Here is an 18,887-nt window from a genome sequence, read left to right as displayed (position 1 = left end):
GCAGAACGAGAGTTAGCTGGGGTTTCGCATGTGAACCAAACCACCTAACAACCCTTGCTGGAAGTGCCTGATTGGTGTTTTTGAGGACAAGACTAAGTTTTGCCCTTATTCATCTTCCGATTAGGCACTTTACAGCCTTCTGGACTTAACATTGAGTTCAACAACTTCAGATCATGAAGTTTCTCCTCCATCCTCACCCCCTTTCCTATCCCCTTTTTTCTAATAATTTATATTTTTAAAAAATATATATATTTTTTCCCACCTATTTCTATCTTATTTTTAAATTTATTTCCATCCATTGTTTTATCTCCACCTTTTAGCTTATTTCGATCCCTTCCCCCCGCCCCACCCCCACTAGGGCCACCTGTCACTTGCTTGTTCTGCTTTATATCCTTAATGTCACCATTAGCACATCCTTTAGCTAATATCACCACTGTCAACACTCGTATGTCCTTTTGTCTATGACATCTTTGGCAATCTCTTCTTTGCCTCCACCTATCACTGGCCCTGTATCCAGCTCCACCTGTCCCACCCCCCTTAACCAGCTTATATTTCACCTCATTTCTACATTTCTTTAGTTCTGTTGAAGGGTCATACGGACTCAAAACATTAATTCTGTATTCCTCTCCATAGATGCTGTTAGACCTGCTGAGTTTTTCCAGCTATTTTTGTTTTTGTTTCAGATTTCCAGCATCCACAGTATTTTGCTTTTATCTTAAGTTTTGCCCTTGTTGGCCAGAGAGCCAAGCAGACCACACTTTCAAGATTCACAGATGAGTAATGGCCACTTGGTCAAGTTAATGGAAGACATCTGCCCATGCAATGGCTGCCCAGCAAAGAGAAAGGGATGGAAGCAGACTGTGAATCAAAGGGAAACGTGACCTGAAGTATATCGGTCTGTAGAATTATCGTTTTGTGGTAGTTATTTCTCTAGTAATCTCCGAAGTATTATATATGGGTCACCATTAATCAGGAACTTAACTGGATCAGCCACATAAATAGTGTGGCTACAAGAGCAGGTTAGAGGATGGGAATTTTGTACTAACTCCCCTTCCGATTCCCCAAAACCTGTTCATTAACTCCAAGGCACAAGTCAACTTGCGATGGGATAATCTCCACTTGCCTGGATGAGTGAAGATTCCAAACAACATTTTATTCCACATACGTTAAAATGCTGAATTCAAATTGCCCAAGCCACTGTGGCTGGTTTTGAATGATGTCTCTAATGGTCTGGATACTAGTCCAGTCACATTAGCACTCTGGAAATGTGACACTATTCAGGACAAAGCAGTCTGTTTGATCCGATTCACCCACTTAAGCATTCATTCCTTCCACCACCGGTGCACAGTGGCAGCAGTGTGCACCATCTACAAGATGCACTGCAGCAAATTCTTCAACAGCACCTTCCGAACCCACAACTTTTACTGCCTGAAAGGGCATCAGGTACATATTCCCGTTCAGGTTGCACACACCATCCTAACTTGGAAATATATCGCTGCTGTTGCTTCACCACTGCCAGGTTAAAATGGCTCCCAAACAGCGCTGTGGGAAAGACTGTAGTGGTTCAAGAAGGCAGCTCATTAGGAATGGACAACACATGCAGCAGCATCCACGTCTCAAGAATGAATAATAATTGCACGTTCTAAAAAGTTTTTTTCAAAATTACCTTCATTTGCTTCAAGTCCTCAATATTCACCTGAGGTACTAGTGTTAAATCTGTAAAAAAAAAAGTTCCAGCAATGATTAGTCAGCACAACTAAAACTCTTTCCAGGTATTTTAGACACATTAACAGTTCAACCAAACCACATCATAATGATATACAAGGCATGCTTATGTTAGCACATCGCAAAGACTAATGCTCAAGATAAAAAAGGAGACAACTCAAATGGATTTAGTCAGGCCACCCAAAGTGAAATGGTACAGTTGTTGGGACGGCTTGAGTTAGCTATACAACCCACTGCAGTTGGAGCTAAGCAGTGAGACACCAAAGAGATCTGCATTTATACAGCGCCTTTCACAACCTCGGAACATTCCAAAATGCTTCATAGCTAATTAGTTCAATGTAATGTGTAGTCACTGCTGTAATTTTGGGAACTGTGGCAGCCAATTTGCACACAGCAAGGTCTCAAAAACAGTATTGAAATAATGACCTGATAGTTCTTTTTAAGCCAGAGTTTAGAATTCAACAACTCATCAGAACTGATTATGAACCTGGACGTGGGAAACATTTGGGTGTTAGTCATCACTAAGAAGAAAGACTTGCATTTATATAGCGCCATTCATGAGAAAGCAAGTCCTAAAGCATTTCACAGCCAATGGATTGCTCTTGGAAATGTAGCAAAGTAGAAACTTGTATAATTTGGTATGATAATGGTTAAACTGACAAACAATTTGAGGACTTCAGAGGAGCAAAGCTGAGAATTTGGTAACTGTTGGCTGTAGGTGTAGAACTACAAGGGAATGTTGCGGAGTGCTAATGTGACTGGACTAGTAAACCAGAGGCCCAGACCAATGGAGACATGATTTAAATCCCACCACAGCAGCTTGGGCAATTTGAATTTGGTGTTTTAACACACGTGAATAAAATGCTAGTTAATAATAATAACCACAAAATCTACCAGATTTTCATGAAAGGCCAATTAGTTCACTAATGTTCTTTAGGGAAGGAAATCTGCCATCCTTACCTGGTCTGGCTTACATATGACTCCAGACCCACAGCAATGTGGTTGACTCTTAATTGCCCTATGAAATGGCCTAGCAAGTCACTCAGTTCAAGGGCAATTAGGGATGGGCAACAAATGCTGGTCTTACAGCGAAGGCCACATCCCAAGACCAAATAAAAGAGAGAAAAGAAATTCGTTTTCAAACGGACATGGAAAACAAATGTTAGGATGAGAGTTAAGAATTATAAAGCCATGGTCAGAATGGCTGAATAAGCAGATCAAAAATAACCTAAAAGGGTAACAACTTTATTTTAAGTAGGTGCATAAGGAAATAAAAAATTGAGAGTTTCAGGGGTACAACAAAGATCAATTGAGAACAAACCAGTCGGACCATAGGACAACGGGTTAAAATGTGTAGCAGCTAAAATGAGGTTGAATTTCTTTTGTCATGATGAAGCAAGAAAGGTGATTCTACGCCTTAAAGCTATGAAGTGAACTCAGAAAAGTAGAAGTGTTTACATGGTGCGGGGTGGGAGAGGGGGAAAGAACACGGGCAGGATTTTACGCCCCGAGGGCAGGTGCGCTCCCAACCTGATAGGGCGTCAAATAGCGCGTGATGACATCAGGCAAGCGTCCCGACATCATTCAATATTTTGGTCGGCAAGCACGCGCAATAGTCGGCAACCCACCCGCCGACAATTGAGAGGCCTATTAATCAAATAACTGAAACCCATTTTTTCACTGCCTGCCCATCCTTATGGTTGGCGGGTGGATGAGTCAGCCAGGCAGCCTTTGGATTTTTTAGGAAACCTCATCCGCAAGCAGGGTGAGGTTTCCAACAGCAATTTTTTAAAAAAATAAAAATTTTTTGGACATCATTTTTAAAGTGCCCCTGTTCATGCGGCTGACTCACACATTTCTCTCATTTTTGAGATCTTTATTTTTTGCTTCTACAATTCTTCAGCTCCCCAAAGCAGCTCTGTGCCTTCAGAGAGAAAGAGTGAGCTTTAAGTGTGCGCACCCCAGCACATGCGCAGACTTTAGCGCTCGCACTCCTCCTGCTCCCGCCCTGGCAGCGCTGAGTTCCTCACCGTTAATTGGCCAGCAGGCGTAAAAGCACGGTTTGGTGGGGGCTGATTGTGGGCGGTGGGCTGTTTCCCAGCCATGTCCGCCACAGAAGGCTGTGGAGGCCAGGTCATTGAGTGTATTTAAGACCGAGATAGATAGGTTGTTGACTGGTAAGGGGATCAAAGGTTACGGGGAGAAGGCGGGAGAATGGGGTTGAGAAACTTATCAGCTATGACTGAATGGCGGAGCAGACTCGATGGGCTGAATGGCCTAATTTCTGCTCCTATGTCTTATAGTCTTATGGTCTGGGGCCCCCCGACATTCGGAAAATCCTGCCCCACGGTCAGGCCACACTCAAGCCCTTAAAATGCAGAGAGACTCCAATATTGAAGGTTTAAGCAGGTCATTTAGTTTAAGCAGTGGATTTAGAAACTAAGAACATAAATTTGAAGTGAGATTAGAGGTTAGGTGAGCCACAAGCAAAACTGGCTCGGAATTTTATTTTTCCACAGCAGTTGGGGTCTAAAATTGATCTGGTGCAAAAGCCACTTCTATTATGTTAATGAGCATTGTTTTAAAAGAGAAGCTGCATTCATATCTGATGATGAATGGATTTAAAGTCCGTGACATTTATAGTGACTTGCGCGGAAAATCGAATGCTTCAAGGCCATTTTCCTGCCGTGCTGCAACCACAAAAGCGTTGCCTGTGCAATTCAGTTGGTCACAGTTTTATAACACAGGATGTAAGAGTCGATTTTATAAAATTGTCTCCCCGAGGCAAAGCTTTGGCTGCCAGGAACGCACGTCGAAACATTAAGTGCAGATTTAATGGACACTAGTGGAATGAAAATTCTGTGGGGACCACCTAGTTCTGTGCCCAAATTCCCCGCGTGTACTAAGGTGAAAGCAAAATACTGCGGGTGCTGGAGACCTGAAACAAAAACAGAAAACGCTGGAAATACTCAGCAGGTCTGGCAGCGTCTGTGGAGAGAGAAACAGAGTTAACGTTTTGAGCCCGTATGACTCTGGCTATGAAAGAGGGTCCCACGGACTCAAAGAGTTTGCCACACGAGTTCAGGGAGCTGTTTCACAGTGCTACATGGAAATTTTACCTGCAGTTCTTCATTGATTAGCAGTGCCAACTTTATATGGTTTGTGGAAGGAACATCTTGGAGAGGTCAATCTGCTCTGCATCTTATATAATAAGGACAAATTACAGGGCTATGTGTGTGTTTTTTCTTTCATGAGACATGGACATCACTAGCAAGGCCTGCATTTATTGCCCATCCCTATTTGCCCTTGAACTGGGTGGCTTGCTGAGCCATTCCAGAGGAATCAACCACAGTGCTGTGGGTCTGGAGTCAGATTCAGGTCAAACCAGGTTAAGAGTAGTAGATTCCCTTCCTAAAGGACATCAGTGAACCAGATGAGTTTTTACAACTGGTGATAGTCACCCTTACCAGGACCTGCTTTCAATTCCAGATTTTATTAATTAATTAGCACTTGGCACGTCGTAACATTCAAGGCTATGGGAAATTGCTGGTAAATGGGATTAGGTAGGTAGGTCAGGTGTTTCTCACGTGTCAGTGCAGACTCGATGGGCCGAAGGGCCTCTTCTGCACTGTGAGATTCTGTGAATTGAATTTATACTGGTGGGATTTGAAACTGTGTCCCCAGAGTATTAGCTTGGGCCTCTGGATTACTAATCTAGTGACAATACCAGTACATCTCTCCTTTGTAAAAACTACCAGCAGCCATAATGTTGTTGCACAAAGTAATGCCTTCCAGTCCAATCATTGTTTAACAGGAGCTAAATATTAGTTACATACATTTTTCGTTGACTACACTGGAACTGTGGAGTCCCCCACAGGGCCTGTTGCATTGTGTCTGTAGAGTCCATTGTTGGTTTTATAATTATAATTTACTGTAATTATAATGCTGGTGCCAGTGTGACACAGGTAACTGCTTTCAGGGAACTACTATTAAGCAGTATGGAGTTCTATGTAGGTCTGCTTGCACCACTCTGTGTTCATCGTAGGTAGAGATTAAAGAAAGCTAGTTAAATGTGTAATCACCAGGACATGAGTCTGAAGCAATATTGTTGCCTATATGTGTATATATGTTTCTAAATATAACACATTTGTAACATTTTCCATTGTTATCAAATATTCATTTCGGGTCTCATATTTAACATGATCATGTTTAAGGGATTATGGTGAGGTGCCTTGATGATGAGATAACAAATTCAGAGAGTTTTCATCTGATGGCATGATGACTTAGTCTAAACAAGGGTAATACAGGTTTCCCTTTATCAGGTATTTAAAATTACGGCCAGAATCTTATGTCCCGTAACGCGGATGTGAAAAGGTGCGAGATGACTCCGGGCGAGCCTCCCAACGTCATCAAGCACCCACGCGATATTTTTCTGGTCGGCCGAGCGTGGCAGTCGGGAGTGTGCCCACCGGCAATTAAGTGGGCAATCAACCAGCGATTCCACGTGGCCCGTCCACGTTTACGGCTGGCGGATGGGACATTCTTCCAGGCGGCATTTTTGCTTCAAACCCCGATCCAGGGCGGGATGAAATCTCCCGTGGGGATAACAAGATAAAAAGAGATATCTGGGTGCTGGTTTCGAACGAGGTATGTTTTCAGGCGCTGGATTGTGCTGCAGATTTTGCAGCATTTTTTTTTGTCACAGCCTTTAGTCTGTGGAGGTCTGCAACTCTCTGGGGCAGCTTGTTGCCCTCAGGGAGCTCTCCTGAAGCACCCATCTAGCAACCTCGGCTACTTTGCTGCTCGCCACCACCACCCCCCCCAGCAGCGCTGAGCGTTTCAGCGTGCGCTTCATGCTGGCTAACTGTTAACTGGCCAGCCAGCCAGCGTGAAATCGTAGTTGGGGGCTGATCGCAGCCAGGGGCACATCCACTCCTGAGCCCAGCTATCGCACTTGCGCCCAACGATTGAAAAATTCAGGCCTCCGGTAAGATTCAATGGGAGCCCCTAAGTGAGCAACTTCTAGTAACAAAACATCCTTCTTTTTTTTTAAACAGTTTAGGTCTTAGCTTGTTGGATAATGAATGGAAAATCAGAGTATTTAAAATTTGGCAAATGGTTATTATTGCAGTTCATTTTTTTTTCCAGTTATTGGCAGTAATCTGTAGTGAACACAATATAAGGAGGTTGGCAAGCACTCATAAATTAATCTAAACACTCAATCTGGATATGTTTCCCAGACCTAAACGCCAAAGCAAATAGTTTTTAAAAAATTTATTCTTTCAAGGGATGTGGGGGTCACTGGCCAGGCCAGCATTTGTTGCCCATCCCTAATTGCCCTTGAGAAGGTGGTGGTGAGCCGCCTTCTTGAACTGCTATAGTCCGTGTGGTGCTGGTACACCCACAGTGCTGTTAGAAGTGAGTTCCAGCCTTAGTGAAGGAACGGCGATATAGCTCCAAGTCAGGATGGTGGAGGATCGGAGGGGAGCTTGCAGGTGATGGTGTTCCCATGTTGCCCTTGTCCTACTTGGTGGCAGAGGTTGTGGGTTTAGAAGGTGCTGTCAAAGGAGCCTTGATGAGTTGCTGCAGTGCATCTTGTAGATGGTACACGCTGCTGCCATTGTGGAGGGAGTAGGTGTTTAAGGTGGTGGATGGGCTGCCAATCAAGTGGGTTGTTTTGTCCTGGATGGTGTCAAGCTTCACGAGTTTTGCCCAAAATATAGCTCAATATATAGGCAAACTCAGCATGATGGGGGGGCTGCAGTTTTAAAAAATTCATTCAGGGGATGTGGGCATCGCTGGCTGGGCTAGCATTTATTGTCCATCCCTAGCTGCCCTTGAGAAGGTGGTGGTGAGCTGCTTTCTTGAACCGCTGCAATCCCTGTGGTGTAGGCACACTCGCAGTATTGTCATTGGGCTGGCAATCCTAAGACCCAGGCCAGAATGTTTCCCTCATCAGTGGGGGGCGCTCGGTGGGTGTGGGTGGTCAGGAAGCCGACTACTGCCCCCGACTGGCTTCGTGATTTCACACGGGTAGGCCCACCCTGCGTGGATCGCGAGTAGCAGCACTCAGTGCTACCTGTGCGGGCAGGGAGAGCAGGCCTGGTGAACAGAGGGTAATGCTCTGGGGACCGGGGGTCGAATCCCATCACTGCAGATGGTGGGATTTAAATTTAATTAAAATCTGGAATTAAAAGTCTGATGATGATCTCGAAACCATTGCTGATTGTCGTTAAAAACCCATCTGGTTCACTAATGTCCTTTAGAGAAGGAAATCTGCCGTCGTCACCTGGTTTGGCCTACATGTGACTCCGGACCCACAGCAATGTGGATGACTCTTGAATACCCTCTGAACAAGCGCAAATAGGGATGGGCAATAAATGCTGGCCTAGCCAGCGACACCCACATCCCATGAACGAATAAAAAAAAATCCATTAGTTCCAATCCAATAGCTTTCTTAAGACAATTTAAGACGACAAACACTGTTTAAACATGAATCCGTTATTTTTTTATTCTCACCTTTCTTTGCATCATTTCCAATTCCTTGGCCAGAAGTCGAGTTCTGCCTTAGCTCGGAGCTGCTCTGTGGCGTTACACTTGCTTTAACTGGGTTAGTTTTCCCTTTTTTATCATTTTTGGAGTTGTCATTTGGCACATCTGCTATATCACTCTTGAAATTCAAAGCAAACAACATACAATGAGTGACAAAATATTCCACTAATAGATATTCTCCATGAAGAAATCTTACCCGAACTCGTCACCTTGGAAATGGGGATGGATCTACTCAAGTTTTAATTCTGCGGGAAATGCACAGGTGCCAAGTAGACCAGTTGTTAGACTGAATTTTTTCTGCTGTTATTTATTATTACTTGTGTACATAAAACTAATATTTTTTATGACTTTATTGTTTAAAAAACCCTGTACCTGCCTGGTCATTATAAAAGTTGGCTTCGGCTGCTTTTGTGACATCCATAGGTCACCATAGTTACAAGGCACCTGGTAAGGGTAGGATATTGGTTAGATTTCTGGCTGCGTGCTCAATGCACTCCCGGTATAGATGCCAGCCCTTGTTCTGGGATTAGGATGAATTCTACACAAACCTAGCTGCAGGGATAAGGGGATTGTACATATGTGTTATCAATAATGACAGCATCGTGAAGCCCATCTCTCCAAGGTGCCTGCCATCTCTCCATCATTACCTCTACGCTTTGGTTTACTGACTGCCACACTTCAATCTCTCCAAATGTTCTTGCCTCTGTTATCTGTAACATGTACCATTGTAAACATGCTGGCCCATCATTCTAACCACACTGACATAAGTTAGTTCTGCATCCTCCAAGAGAATCATAGGAACATAGGAATTAGGAGCAGGAGTAGGTCACTCAGCCCTTTGAGCTTGCTCCACCATTCATTCAATAAGATCATAGCTGGTCATGGTCTCAGCTCCAACCCTTGTCTGCCCCCCATAACCCTTGACTTCCCTAATTATCAAAAATCTACCTAACTCAGCCTTGAATAAATTCAGTGACTCAGCCTCCACTGCATTCTGAGGAAGACAATTCCACATATTAACTCAGAGGAAAAATTTCTCCTCATCTCTATCTTAGAAGGGAAACCTTTTATCCTTAAAATTTGCTCCCTAGTTCTAGATTCCCCCGCAAGAGGAAGCATCCTCTGGGTCTCCACCCTGTCAAGTCCCCTCAGGATCTTAAATGTTTCAATAAGATCACCTCTCATTCTTCTAAACTCCAATGGGTAAAGGCCCAACCTGCTCAACCTTTCTTCATAAGATAAACTTTTCATCCCAGGAGTCAGTCAAGTGAACCTTCTTTAAACTACTTCTAACACAATTATATCCTTTTTAAAAGAGGGAGATCAAAGCTGCACACAGTATTCCAGACATGGTCTCTTCAGGTCCGCTCTGCAGCTGCAGTAAAACCTCCCTACTTATATATTCCATTCCTCTTGCAATAAATACCAACATTTCGTTTCAAAACCTCCTTTAACCTGCTTCTCTGGAATCCCAGAGTTTGGATACCATATCCCTATTCTTTAAGACTCCTTCGCCAAACACTGCTTCCCCCCTGCTTTCCTCTCCCCTCTTAGCATTAATCTTTTCCTTCTCTTCATGATCAACATCCATAATAATTTGGCTTTATTTGACCCACTTCTGCACTGTTACCTCTGGTGTCCTGCAAGGGTCTCTTCTTTGCCCCCTCCTATTGCTCATCTACCTGTTGACCCTCCACAGCTTCATCTGAAAGTATCCAGCTCTACCTCAACACCAGCATTATCAGACTGCTTATCCAACATCCAGTATGAGCAGAAATTTCCTCCAATTAAATACTGGGAAGGCTGAAGCCATTGTTTCGGCCCCTGCTCCAAGCTCTGTTCCCTATTTACCGACATCATCCCTGTCCCTGGCAACTGTCTGATACTAAGCCAGTCTGTTCACAATCTCAATGTTATATTTGATTCTGAGATGAGCTTCCAACCACATAAATGTGCCATTACTAAGACCGTCTATTTCTGCTTCCATGACATCACCTGACTTCGCCTGTCTCAGCTTATCTGCTGCTGAAGCCTTCATTCATGCCTTTCTAATGATTATTTCTAATGCGCTCCTAGCTGGTCTCCTACACTCTACCCTTCATAAACTTGAGGCTGTCCAAAACTCTGCTGCCTTTGTCTTAATTTGCACCAAGTGCTGTATAGCTATCACCCCTGTGTTTGATGACCAACATTGGTTCCTGGCCAAACAAGGTCTTTATTTTAAAATTCTCATCCTTGTTTTCAAATCCTATCATGGTCTCATCCCTCCCTATCTCTGTAATTTCCTCCAGCCTCACAATCCTCCAAGATATCTGCGCTCTGGCCTGTTGAGCATCCACAACTGGTGGCTGTGCCTTCAGCTGCCTAGGCCTCAAACTTTGCAATACCCTCCCTAAATCTTTCTGCCTCTGTACCTCTCTTTCCTCCTTGAAGATATTCCTTAAAACCTACCACTTTGACCCAATTTTTGGGCAGCTGATCTAATGTGTGGCTCAATGTCACATTTTCTTTTATAATCCTCCAGTGAATCAAATTGGGATGTTTAATTACATTAAAGGCGCTATATCAATATAAGTCATTGTTTTCATAGTGCCTCTCAGTCTAAGCTTTCAACGCCCCTCCTAATATTTACATCAAGGCTTGGTGGCTGCTTCTTGATGTATGTTGTAACTTGATGGGACTATGGGATGTTAAGTGTGCTTTGAATAACAAGCTGCTGATATTGTGCAGAGAATGCACATGGATGGAATACAAACACTCACTCCTGTTGTGTTGTGGCCTTATGCATAATTTATTTTCCTACCATCAATTTCGCTTAAATCTCACACTTATGCCTTTCTTCCTGAGGAAAGGGTACACATGCTCCTACCACTTGACTGCAACTGCACATTTATATTTTAATTGAATAATCAGGCAACGGTTGTAGTATGATTGGAATTAATGGACTTTACCATAATTGTTCTGCTAATTAGTTATAACTCAGCCACCGATGGCCGCTTATTAATTCCTGCAGACGTGCATGCAAAAACCTGGCTCAATGAGGTGCAATTAAAGGGGAATACATGGTGCCAGTAAATGGATGGCAAATGGAAACTGCGGCTTTAGCTGCATAACATAAACCTAATCCCTAAATAAATATGTTTATTTGCAAAAACGCGTTTTCTCCTTTCTTGCCTGAAACCTTCCGAAAAGCGTGAATCATGAAGGTTTTTATCCCTGTGATAACCCCTGCAAGGAGCTTATCCAAGGAACCATTTTTGTCACGTGCATGTTAATCAGCTCTTTGATTAAGGTTGTTATCACGTTTGAGCCTAATCCGGTCTTCATCCGGCATCTACGTGTGTACACCTAAGGCTGAATTCTCCCTGTCACCTTGGAGATGGGTTTGGAATGGGAACCGGCAGCAAAAGCATTGGGGCAACACGATCCCAACTCCAGGCAATCTTGCAGGAGGTGGGGCTCTGACTGGCAGAGCGGGCAGCCAACCAGTCTCAACTTAGGGTCAACTTGGCGATACCGCCGGGGTCTTCCCCAAGGCAGATAGCACCCTCGCCTCCTGCCTGAGGTCAAAAGTCCAGCTGTTGCCTGGAGACAGGCTCCCGGAAGCAGGCTGCGGGGTTAAGTGAATTCTTCTTTAAATCGCGGGGCCGAGAGAGGCAAAGGTGCAGAGTTTGTGGCCACAGTTCATCCTGTGGAAGGGTTTTCCCCACCTCGTTGAAAGCCTGGCAGCATTTATTTTTTGTTCCCCACACTTCTATAGCTTTTCAGAGGCTGGTTCCACCTTGAAGAGCCCTTGTGTTCTCCTACCTATACTGAAAATGCCCACCTCTTCTGGTGGGGCTGCCAACCAGACATCACCGCAGGCCCTCTGATTGGGCCTGTTGGTCCCACTGGTCCACCCACCATCTTTAATTGGACGCAGTCCCCAGAGGCAGCTTCTTAAATCGGCCACCTCCAAGACGATCATGGGTGATGACCTGCCATGGCCAATTCTGGGTTCCTGGGTTCCCAATCTGGGATCGAGCCCGTGTCGGGGTCCAAACAATCGTATCCAAAATCTAGCTCCTAAACCCCAGGGACACATGCAGGTAGGTGAGGCGATTTGACACAGGCCAGGGGTCAAATCTACCATTGTCTGAGCTCCATACAAAGTGTTTAAACAGGAACTAAGAGTTGGGTGAAGGCAGGTGGGTGGTGTAATTTTTTTTGTTTGTTTTCAACCTCATTACTTCTTAAATGCTTTTGGTTTTCAAGATCAGCCAATGAGAATGAATAGAAATCTTAAGCTGTCAGGAGCAAATTGCAAAATGTCTGGATCATATAATCCTTAACACTGTCCAGTGACAACGCCAACAACTTGCATTCTATAGCGCCTTTAACAGAGTAAAGCATCCTGCAACATAGACCCCAAAATAGTGGGGGTTAGAACAGCAAATATGTAGATAAATTTCTGAGTGCAAAAACAATAGGGCAGTAATATTTGGGGACTTCAGCTACCCTAATATCAATTGGGATAAGCAGTGTGAAGAGCACAGGGGGCACAAAATTCTTGAACTGCATTCAAGGGAACTTTTTCAGCCAAAATGTCAGAAGCCCAACAAGAGGGGGCGCAATTCTAGATTTAGGCTTAGGAAGTGAAGCTGGGCAAGTGGATGAAGTAGGAGTGGGTGACCATTTTGGAGATAGTGACCATAATACAGTTAGATTTAGCATCATTATGAAAAAAGACAAAGGCAGAACAAGAGGAAAAGTTGTAAATTGGGGGGAGGGAAATTTTCCAAAGCTGAAAGGTGAGCTGGCAGAAGTGGACTAGATACAGTTAGAAGGGAAAACAGTGTCAAATCAGTGGGAGGCATTCAAAAGTGAGATTCTACAGGCACAGTGTAGGCATGCCCCCACAAATAAAAAGCAAGGTACTGCCAAAAGCATACAGGCCAAGATAAAGCAGAAAAAGAAACCTTATGAAAGTCACGAAAAGCTTAATACTGTAGAAAGCCTAGAGGAGTATAGAAAGTGCAGGGGTGAAGTAAAAAAGGAAATTAAGAAAGCAAAGAAAGAATACAAAAAATATTGGCAGGAAAGATCAAAGAAAACACAAAAATGTTTTACCAGTACATTAAGATGAAGAGAATAACTAAGGAAAGGATAGAGCCTATCAGAGATATACATAGTAACTTGTGTGTTGAGGCTGAAGATTTGGGCAAGGCTCTCAATGAGCACTTTGTCTCCCTCTTCACTAAGGAGAGGGATGATGCAGACATTCTAGTTAAAGAGGAGTGTGAAGTATTAGGTACAATATGCATTATGAGAGAGGAAGCACTGGAGGGCCTGACATCCTTGAAAATTAATAGGGCTATCTATTAATAAATTAAATGGTCTGACTTCAGTGATGGGAAAATTATTGGAATCAATTCTGAGAGACAGGATAAAAGGTCACTTAGAAAGGCACAGATTGATCAGGGATAGTCAGCATGATTTTGTTAGGGGGAGATCGTATCCAACTAAACTAATTGAATATTTTGAGGAAGTAACAAGGAGAATTGATGAGGATAGTGCAGTGGATGTAGTCAGCTTGGATTTTAATATGCCAGACTGGTCAGAAAAGTGAGATCCCATGGGATACAGGGGAAGGTGGCGAGCTGGATCCAAAATTGACTCAGTGACAGGAAACAAAGGGTAATGGTCAACAGATGTTTTTACGAATGGAAAGCAGTTTCCAGTGGCATTCCACAGGGCTCAGTGTTGGAGCCCTTGCTGTTTATCGTATATAATAATGATTTGAACTTAAATGCTGAAGGCAGGATCGGGAAATGTGCAGATGACACAAAAATTGGCCATGTAGTTGACGGTGAAGAGGATAACTGTTGTCTTCAGAATGATATCAATGGTTTGATTGAGCGGGCGGAAACGTGGCAAATGGAATTCAATCCGAAAAAGTGTGAGGTAATGCATTTGGGGAGGACAAACAAAGCAATGGAATACTCAATAAATGGGAGGATATTGAGAGGTGCAGAGGAAGTGAGAGACCTTGGAGCACACATCCACAGGTCTCTGAAGGTGGCAGGACAGGTGGAAAAGAAAGCATATGGAATGCTTTCATTTACTGGATGAGGTATTGAATACAAAAGCAGGGATGTAATGATGGAACTGCATAAAATGCTGGTTAGGCCACAGCTGGGATTTTGTGTACAGTTCTGATTGCTACGGATTCAGGTGACTGGTAGAAGGATTAGAGGGGTCATGAAGAAAAACTTTTTCACCCAGAGATGAGCACCTGGAATTCACTGCCTAAATTGGTGGGTCGAGGCTGAAATGCTCAACTCATTCAAAAGACACCTGGATCTACACCTGAAGTGCAGTAGCTTGCAAGGCTATGGACCAGGTGCTAGAAAGTGGAATTAAACCAAGCGGCTAGTTTCTTTTTTTCCCTCCTTTTTGGCAAGCACAGACACAAAGGGCTGAATGGCCTCTTTCTGTGCCGTAACCTTTCGATGGTTCTATGGTTTGTTGAAATACAAGGTACCACAAAGGCATTCCCAATGTCAAATGAGCAGTGAAGGAAGGACTTATCCAACCCCAATAGTTCTTCAGTATTAATATGACTTTGACTAGAATACGTGTTCATGTTCAGTCTATTCGTACCTGCTTTTGGGTATATTTCCCATCGTCTAACATTGAAGAGAAAATAAAGCTTTTGGTAGCTAATTATTGGTTTACCGTAACAAGATAAAAACCATTTTCTTGAACTTTGGCACTCAGAAGAAAATTTACTTAACGATTTGCTGTTCAGTGTGCAATACATGTTGAAGCATTTTTACGTACAGTCTCAATTCCCATCGCCCTCATTTGGTCAGCCCTCTTTTCCATCACTGATAAAAATTTCTTTGGATCTGATAAAGCATCAACGATATCTGGTGGAGAAAAAAAAAAGGGTTTTAAGACAATTTAAAAGAAGTAACAATTAACAATATTATTTTCGTTATCGTGGCATGCAATGATGTTGGGTCAGCTATGGCTCAGAGATCAAGATAAGCCGGATTGTGTCAATATTCTGACTTGCACTTTGTAGAGTGGATGAAAATATTAAACTAAATATGAATTAGGTTGGTTTTCAGCTAAGTCTTAAAGGAGAACAAGGCGGCAGACGGGGTAAGAGTTTAGAAAAGGAATTTTTGAGTGTGATACTGTTAATGGTGGGGTAAAGGGAGAATGGCCTCACAAGAAACCATTGATAAATGAATGAAGAACTCTTGAGGAGGCATTGTGCAGGTGGTGGGGGCTGGTGGGGGTATTGGTGGAAATGGAGGTTGCAGGGCTGAAGAAAGTCAGGGGTAAGGCAAGGCCACAGAGGGATTTAAAACATAGATGAGGATTTAAAATATAGCTGTGGGGGACGGGCAGCCACTTTAAGTCAGTGAGTACAGGGTAGGTCTTGTCGCGGGATAGAATATAGGTGACAGAGTTTTGAATGTGCTGAAGTTTACAGGACTGGCCTGATGAACACTACAGTTGGAGCCTGGAGGCCTGGTGAGGGTTTCAGCAACAGACGAGCTGAGATGGAGGCAGAAGGCAGACAGTGTTTACAGAGGTCAAGGTAGGCAATCTTTATGGTGAACGAATGGAAACGTTTAGAAAGGATATGCTCAAACATTACAGGGACTGGAAAATCTGCCCGAGAGGTTTCCCCAGTTGCTACACATTACGGAAGACGTGAATGTAATTCAAACTAAGACAATGAAAATTAAATTACACAATTGGAAGAGCCTGCATATGGCTCAGTGGAAAGGTGACATGTATTTGACGCCTGCAGATTCGACGTCCTGGGTTCAACTTCCCCATCTCTGCTGAGCTAACTGATTGTAGCCAGGGTGATGATAGGGATTCCACAGTTGGCTTCAGTGCCCCAGGGCACCGGTAAATGAACACGCGTTTACGCCAGTGGAGGGCTCGTTGCAGTACACACATGGACAAACAGCACGCTGAAAGCCACTGTCAAAATTCAATCACCGACACCGAGACAAGATATGACGGGACCAATCTTGGAGCTGTACAAGAGGAAGAGCCAGTGCTTTCAGATGGGGCATTACAAAGCAATCAAATTGGGATTCAAGCACAAAAGACAAAATCGCGAAAATTGCATGATACAAGCTGCTCTAGGTTGTAAATTATTTCTGTGATACATGTACTTAGCTGATTTAATTCTGTCATTATCAGAGCTGTTATGGACAGCATGTGGGATGCTGTATATTTCAGTGATTACTTTTTGCTTAGTGGGCAATCTTCCAACATGCTACCACTGTACACTAATATCTATCGACAGTTAGGAACCTGATAAACTCACCTCCAAACCCATCAGGGACATATGTTTTGAGTACAATGTTACAAAAGACGGTAGGTAATGATAAAGGCTTATTGCCTTCGTTTCTGAGGGATATGTGTCGATAGCCAGCTTGGAGACCATCCAAAGGTAGGATTCTCTGACCAATCAGCTTGTTGTTGTCATCATAAACTGCTATTCTCAACACGGCAAGGTCAGGCAGAATTACCTGGAAAATGAAAAATATACATTTGGCTTTCACTGCTGAAACAAAATAACTTGAAAAATAAAGTTATGCAATTGCACAGCAAGCAGTTGCAATTGAGAACTGGGCAATTGGAAGTCATGGCATCAAATCGTCAATTCTCCTTCCAAGCAAAACAGATTTTTGTGAGAGGATTTTTATTTCCTTGAATTAAACATGTCAAGTATTTATCGTGCCCTTGCATCAACAGAACCACAGCATCCACATCGCCAATGCAGACACACATAAGTTATTGAATTCCACTACTCATTTTTCCACGTTGGAAAGACCCCATCCCATTTGAAATAGCATGCTTTCTTTTTTAGACTCATTTCACAGGGCTAATGGTTTCGTGGATTTGTCCTAATCTTGACAGTGACCAGCGACTCAAGGGTCGAGCCCAGGTGAGCTGTGGGCCTGCAGTATTTTTCCGTGGCCCACTCAAACTCCCCTATTCCTTCTGGCTCCATTACCTGTTGGGCTCTCTTTGGCTGGATACTGGCTGGAGTGCACACGGTCCACACTCTGTCCAGCACTCTCCTAAAATGACAATTGGGATCTTAGGTAAATCATTGGATCCCACCCTCACATTTTAATATGGACTGATCGCCTGACTCTGAGGGACACTTCAGCCATGGGCAAAATTGGCACTGCCGGGGCAACACTGGGAATGAGCTGTTAAGCCATTGCCCAACATTTTGGTGGTGCTACCGCACATTTCCACAGGAGGCCTCAAATCGACTGTCATGCATCTAGCCAATCCTGCTGTCTCACTATTCAACTAGATCATGGCTGATCTTCTACCTCAATGCCTTTTTCCACAGTATCCCCAGATCCCTTGCCATGTATAATATCTAGAAATCTATCGATCTCTGTGTTCAACGTACTCAATGACTCTCAATGACATACTCACAGCCCTCTGAGGTAGAAAATTCCAAAGATTTACCTCCCTCTGAGTAAAGGCACTCTTCCTTATCTCTGTCTAAAAGGGCCTATTCCTTATTCTGGTTCTAAATCCCCCCAGCCAGGGGAAACATCCTTCCTGCATCTACCCTGTCGAGCCCTGTAAGAATTTTGTATGCCTCAATGAGGTCACCTCTCATTCTTCTAAACTCTAGAGAACAAAGGCCCAGTCTCCTCAATCTCTCCTCACAAGATAATCCTGCCATCCCAGGGATCAGTTTGGGTGAACATTCATAGTCCTCCCTCTATGGCAAGTGCATCCTTCCTGAAGGAGGTAAGGAGACCAAAACTGTACACAATACTCCAAGCGCAGTCTCACCAAGGCTCAATACAATTGCAGCAAGACTTCTTTACTCCTGCACTCAAATCCTCTCGCAATAAAGGCCAACCTATAATTTGCCTTTCTAAGTGCTTGCTGCACCTCCATATTAGTTTTTCAGTGACTCCCTTTGGACATCCACACTTCCCAGTCTCTCACCATTTAAAATTACTCTGCACTTCTGTTTCTCCTACTAAAGAGGATAACGTCACATTTTTCCACATTATATTTACCTGCCATATTCTTGCCCATTCACTTGGCCTATCTAAATCTCCTCGAAGCCTCTTTGCATTCTCCTCACAACTCACATTCACACCTAGTTTTGTGTCATCAGCAAACTTGGGAATATCACATTTTGCCCCCACATCCAAATCATTTATATATTGTGAATATCTGGGGCCCGAGCACTGCCCCAGTAGTCACAGCCTGCCAACCTGAGAATGAATAAAAAATAAAAACTATACATAAAACTAAAATATAAAATTGTATCAGTGAGGGATTGGTAAAGTAAGTGATGATCACTTGCTCTATCAGTGCGTGTTCTGTGATTCTGTGAAAATAAAATATAAGCCAGTATGTGCCCCACTAAGTGATAGTCTATTAGTCACAAAGGAACTTTAGCCTATTCTGTTACTTAAAACTTTTAGCCATTTGGTTGGACAGAATTTGAGTATTGCTGGAAAAAGAGACATGTCAAAGCATTTTGTCTTGCACTCATTAGCAAGAATACCAATATAAGGGGGGAAAACAACAATTTATACTGTATG

At 43.4% G+C, this 18,887-nt stretch overlaps 1 protein-coding gene across 9 annotated transcripts in view; it reads right to left on the bottom strand.

The window, feature by feature from the left end:
* LOC121292423 (1-phosphatidylinositol 4,5-bisphosphate phosphodiesterase beta-4) overlaps positions 1-18,887 on the bottom strand; it is a 451,886-nt gene that overhangs the window by 88,757 nt on the left and 344,242 nt on the right. For all 9 annotated transcript variants that reach the window (XM_041214297.1, XM_041214373.1, XM_041214305.1 and 6 more), the window contains 4 exons: positions 16,619-16,823; positions 15,100-15,188; positions 8,245-8,395; positions 1,667-1,716 (listed from right to left, as the gene is read on the bottom strand). In XM_041214297.1, the coding sequence (XP_041070231.1) occupies positions 1,667-1,716; positions 8,245-8,395; positions 15,100-15,188; positions 16,619-16,823 (495 nt within the window). The remainder of the gene's footprint in view (positions 1-1,666; positions 1,717-8,244; positions 8,396-15,099; positions 15,189-16,618; positions 16,824-18,887) is intronic.

The sequence above is a fragment of the Carcharodon carcharias genome, chromosome 2, assembly GCF_017639515.1.
Source record: "Carcharodon carcharias isolate sCarCar2 chromosome 2, sCarCar2.pri, whole genome shotgun sequence".
In the NCBI taxonomy this organism is placed as follows: Eukaryota; Metazoa; Chordata; class Chondrichthyes; order Lamniformes; family Lamnidae; genus Carcharodon; species Carcharodon carcharias.
The sequence above is the reverse complement of the archived record's forward strand: the minus strand, read 5'-3'. Positions and strand labels throughout refer to the sequence as shown.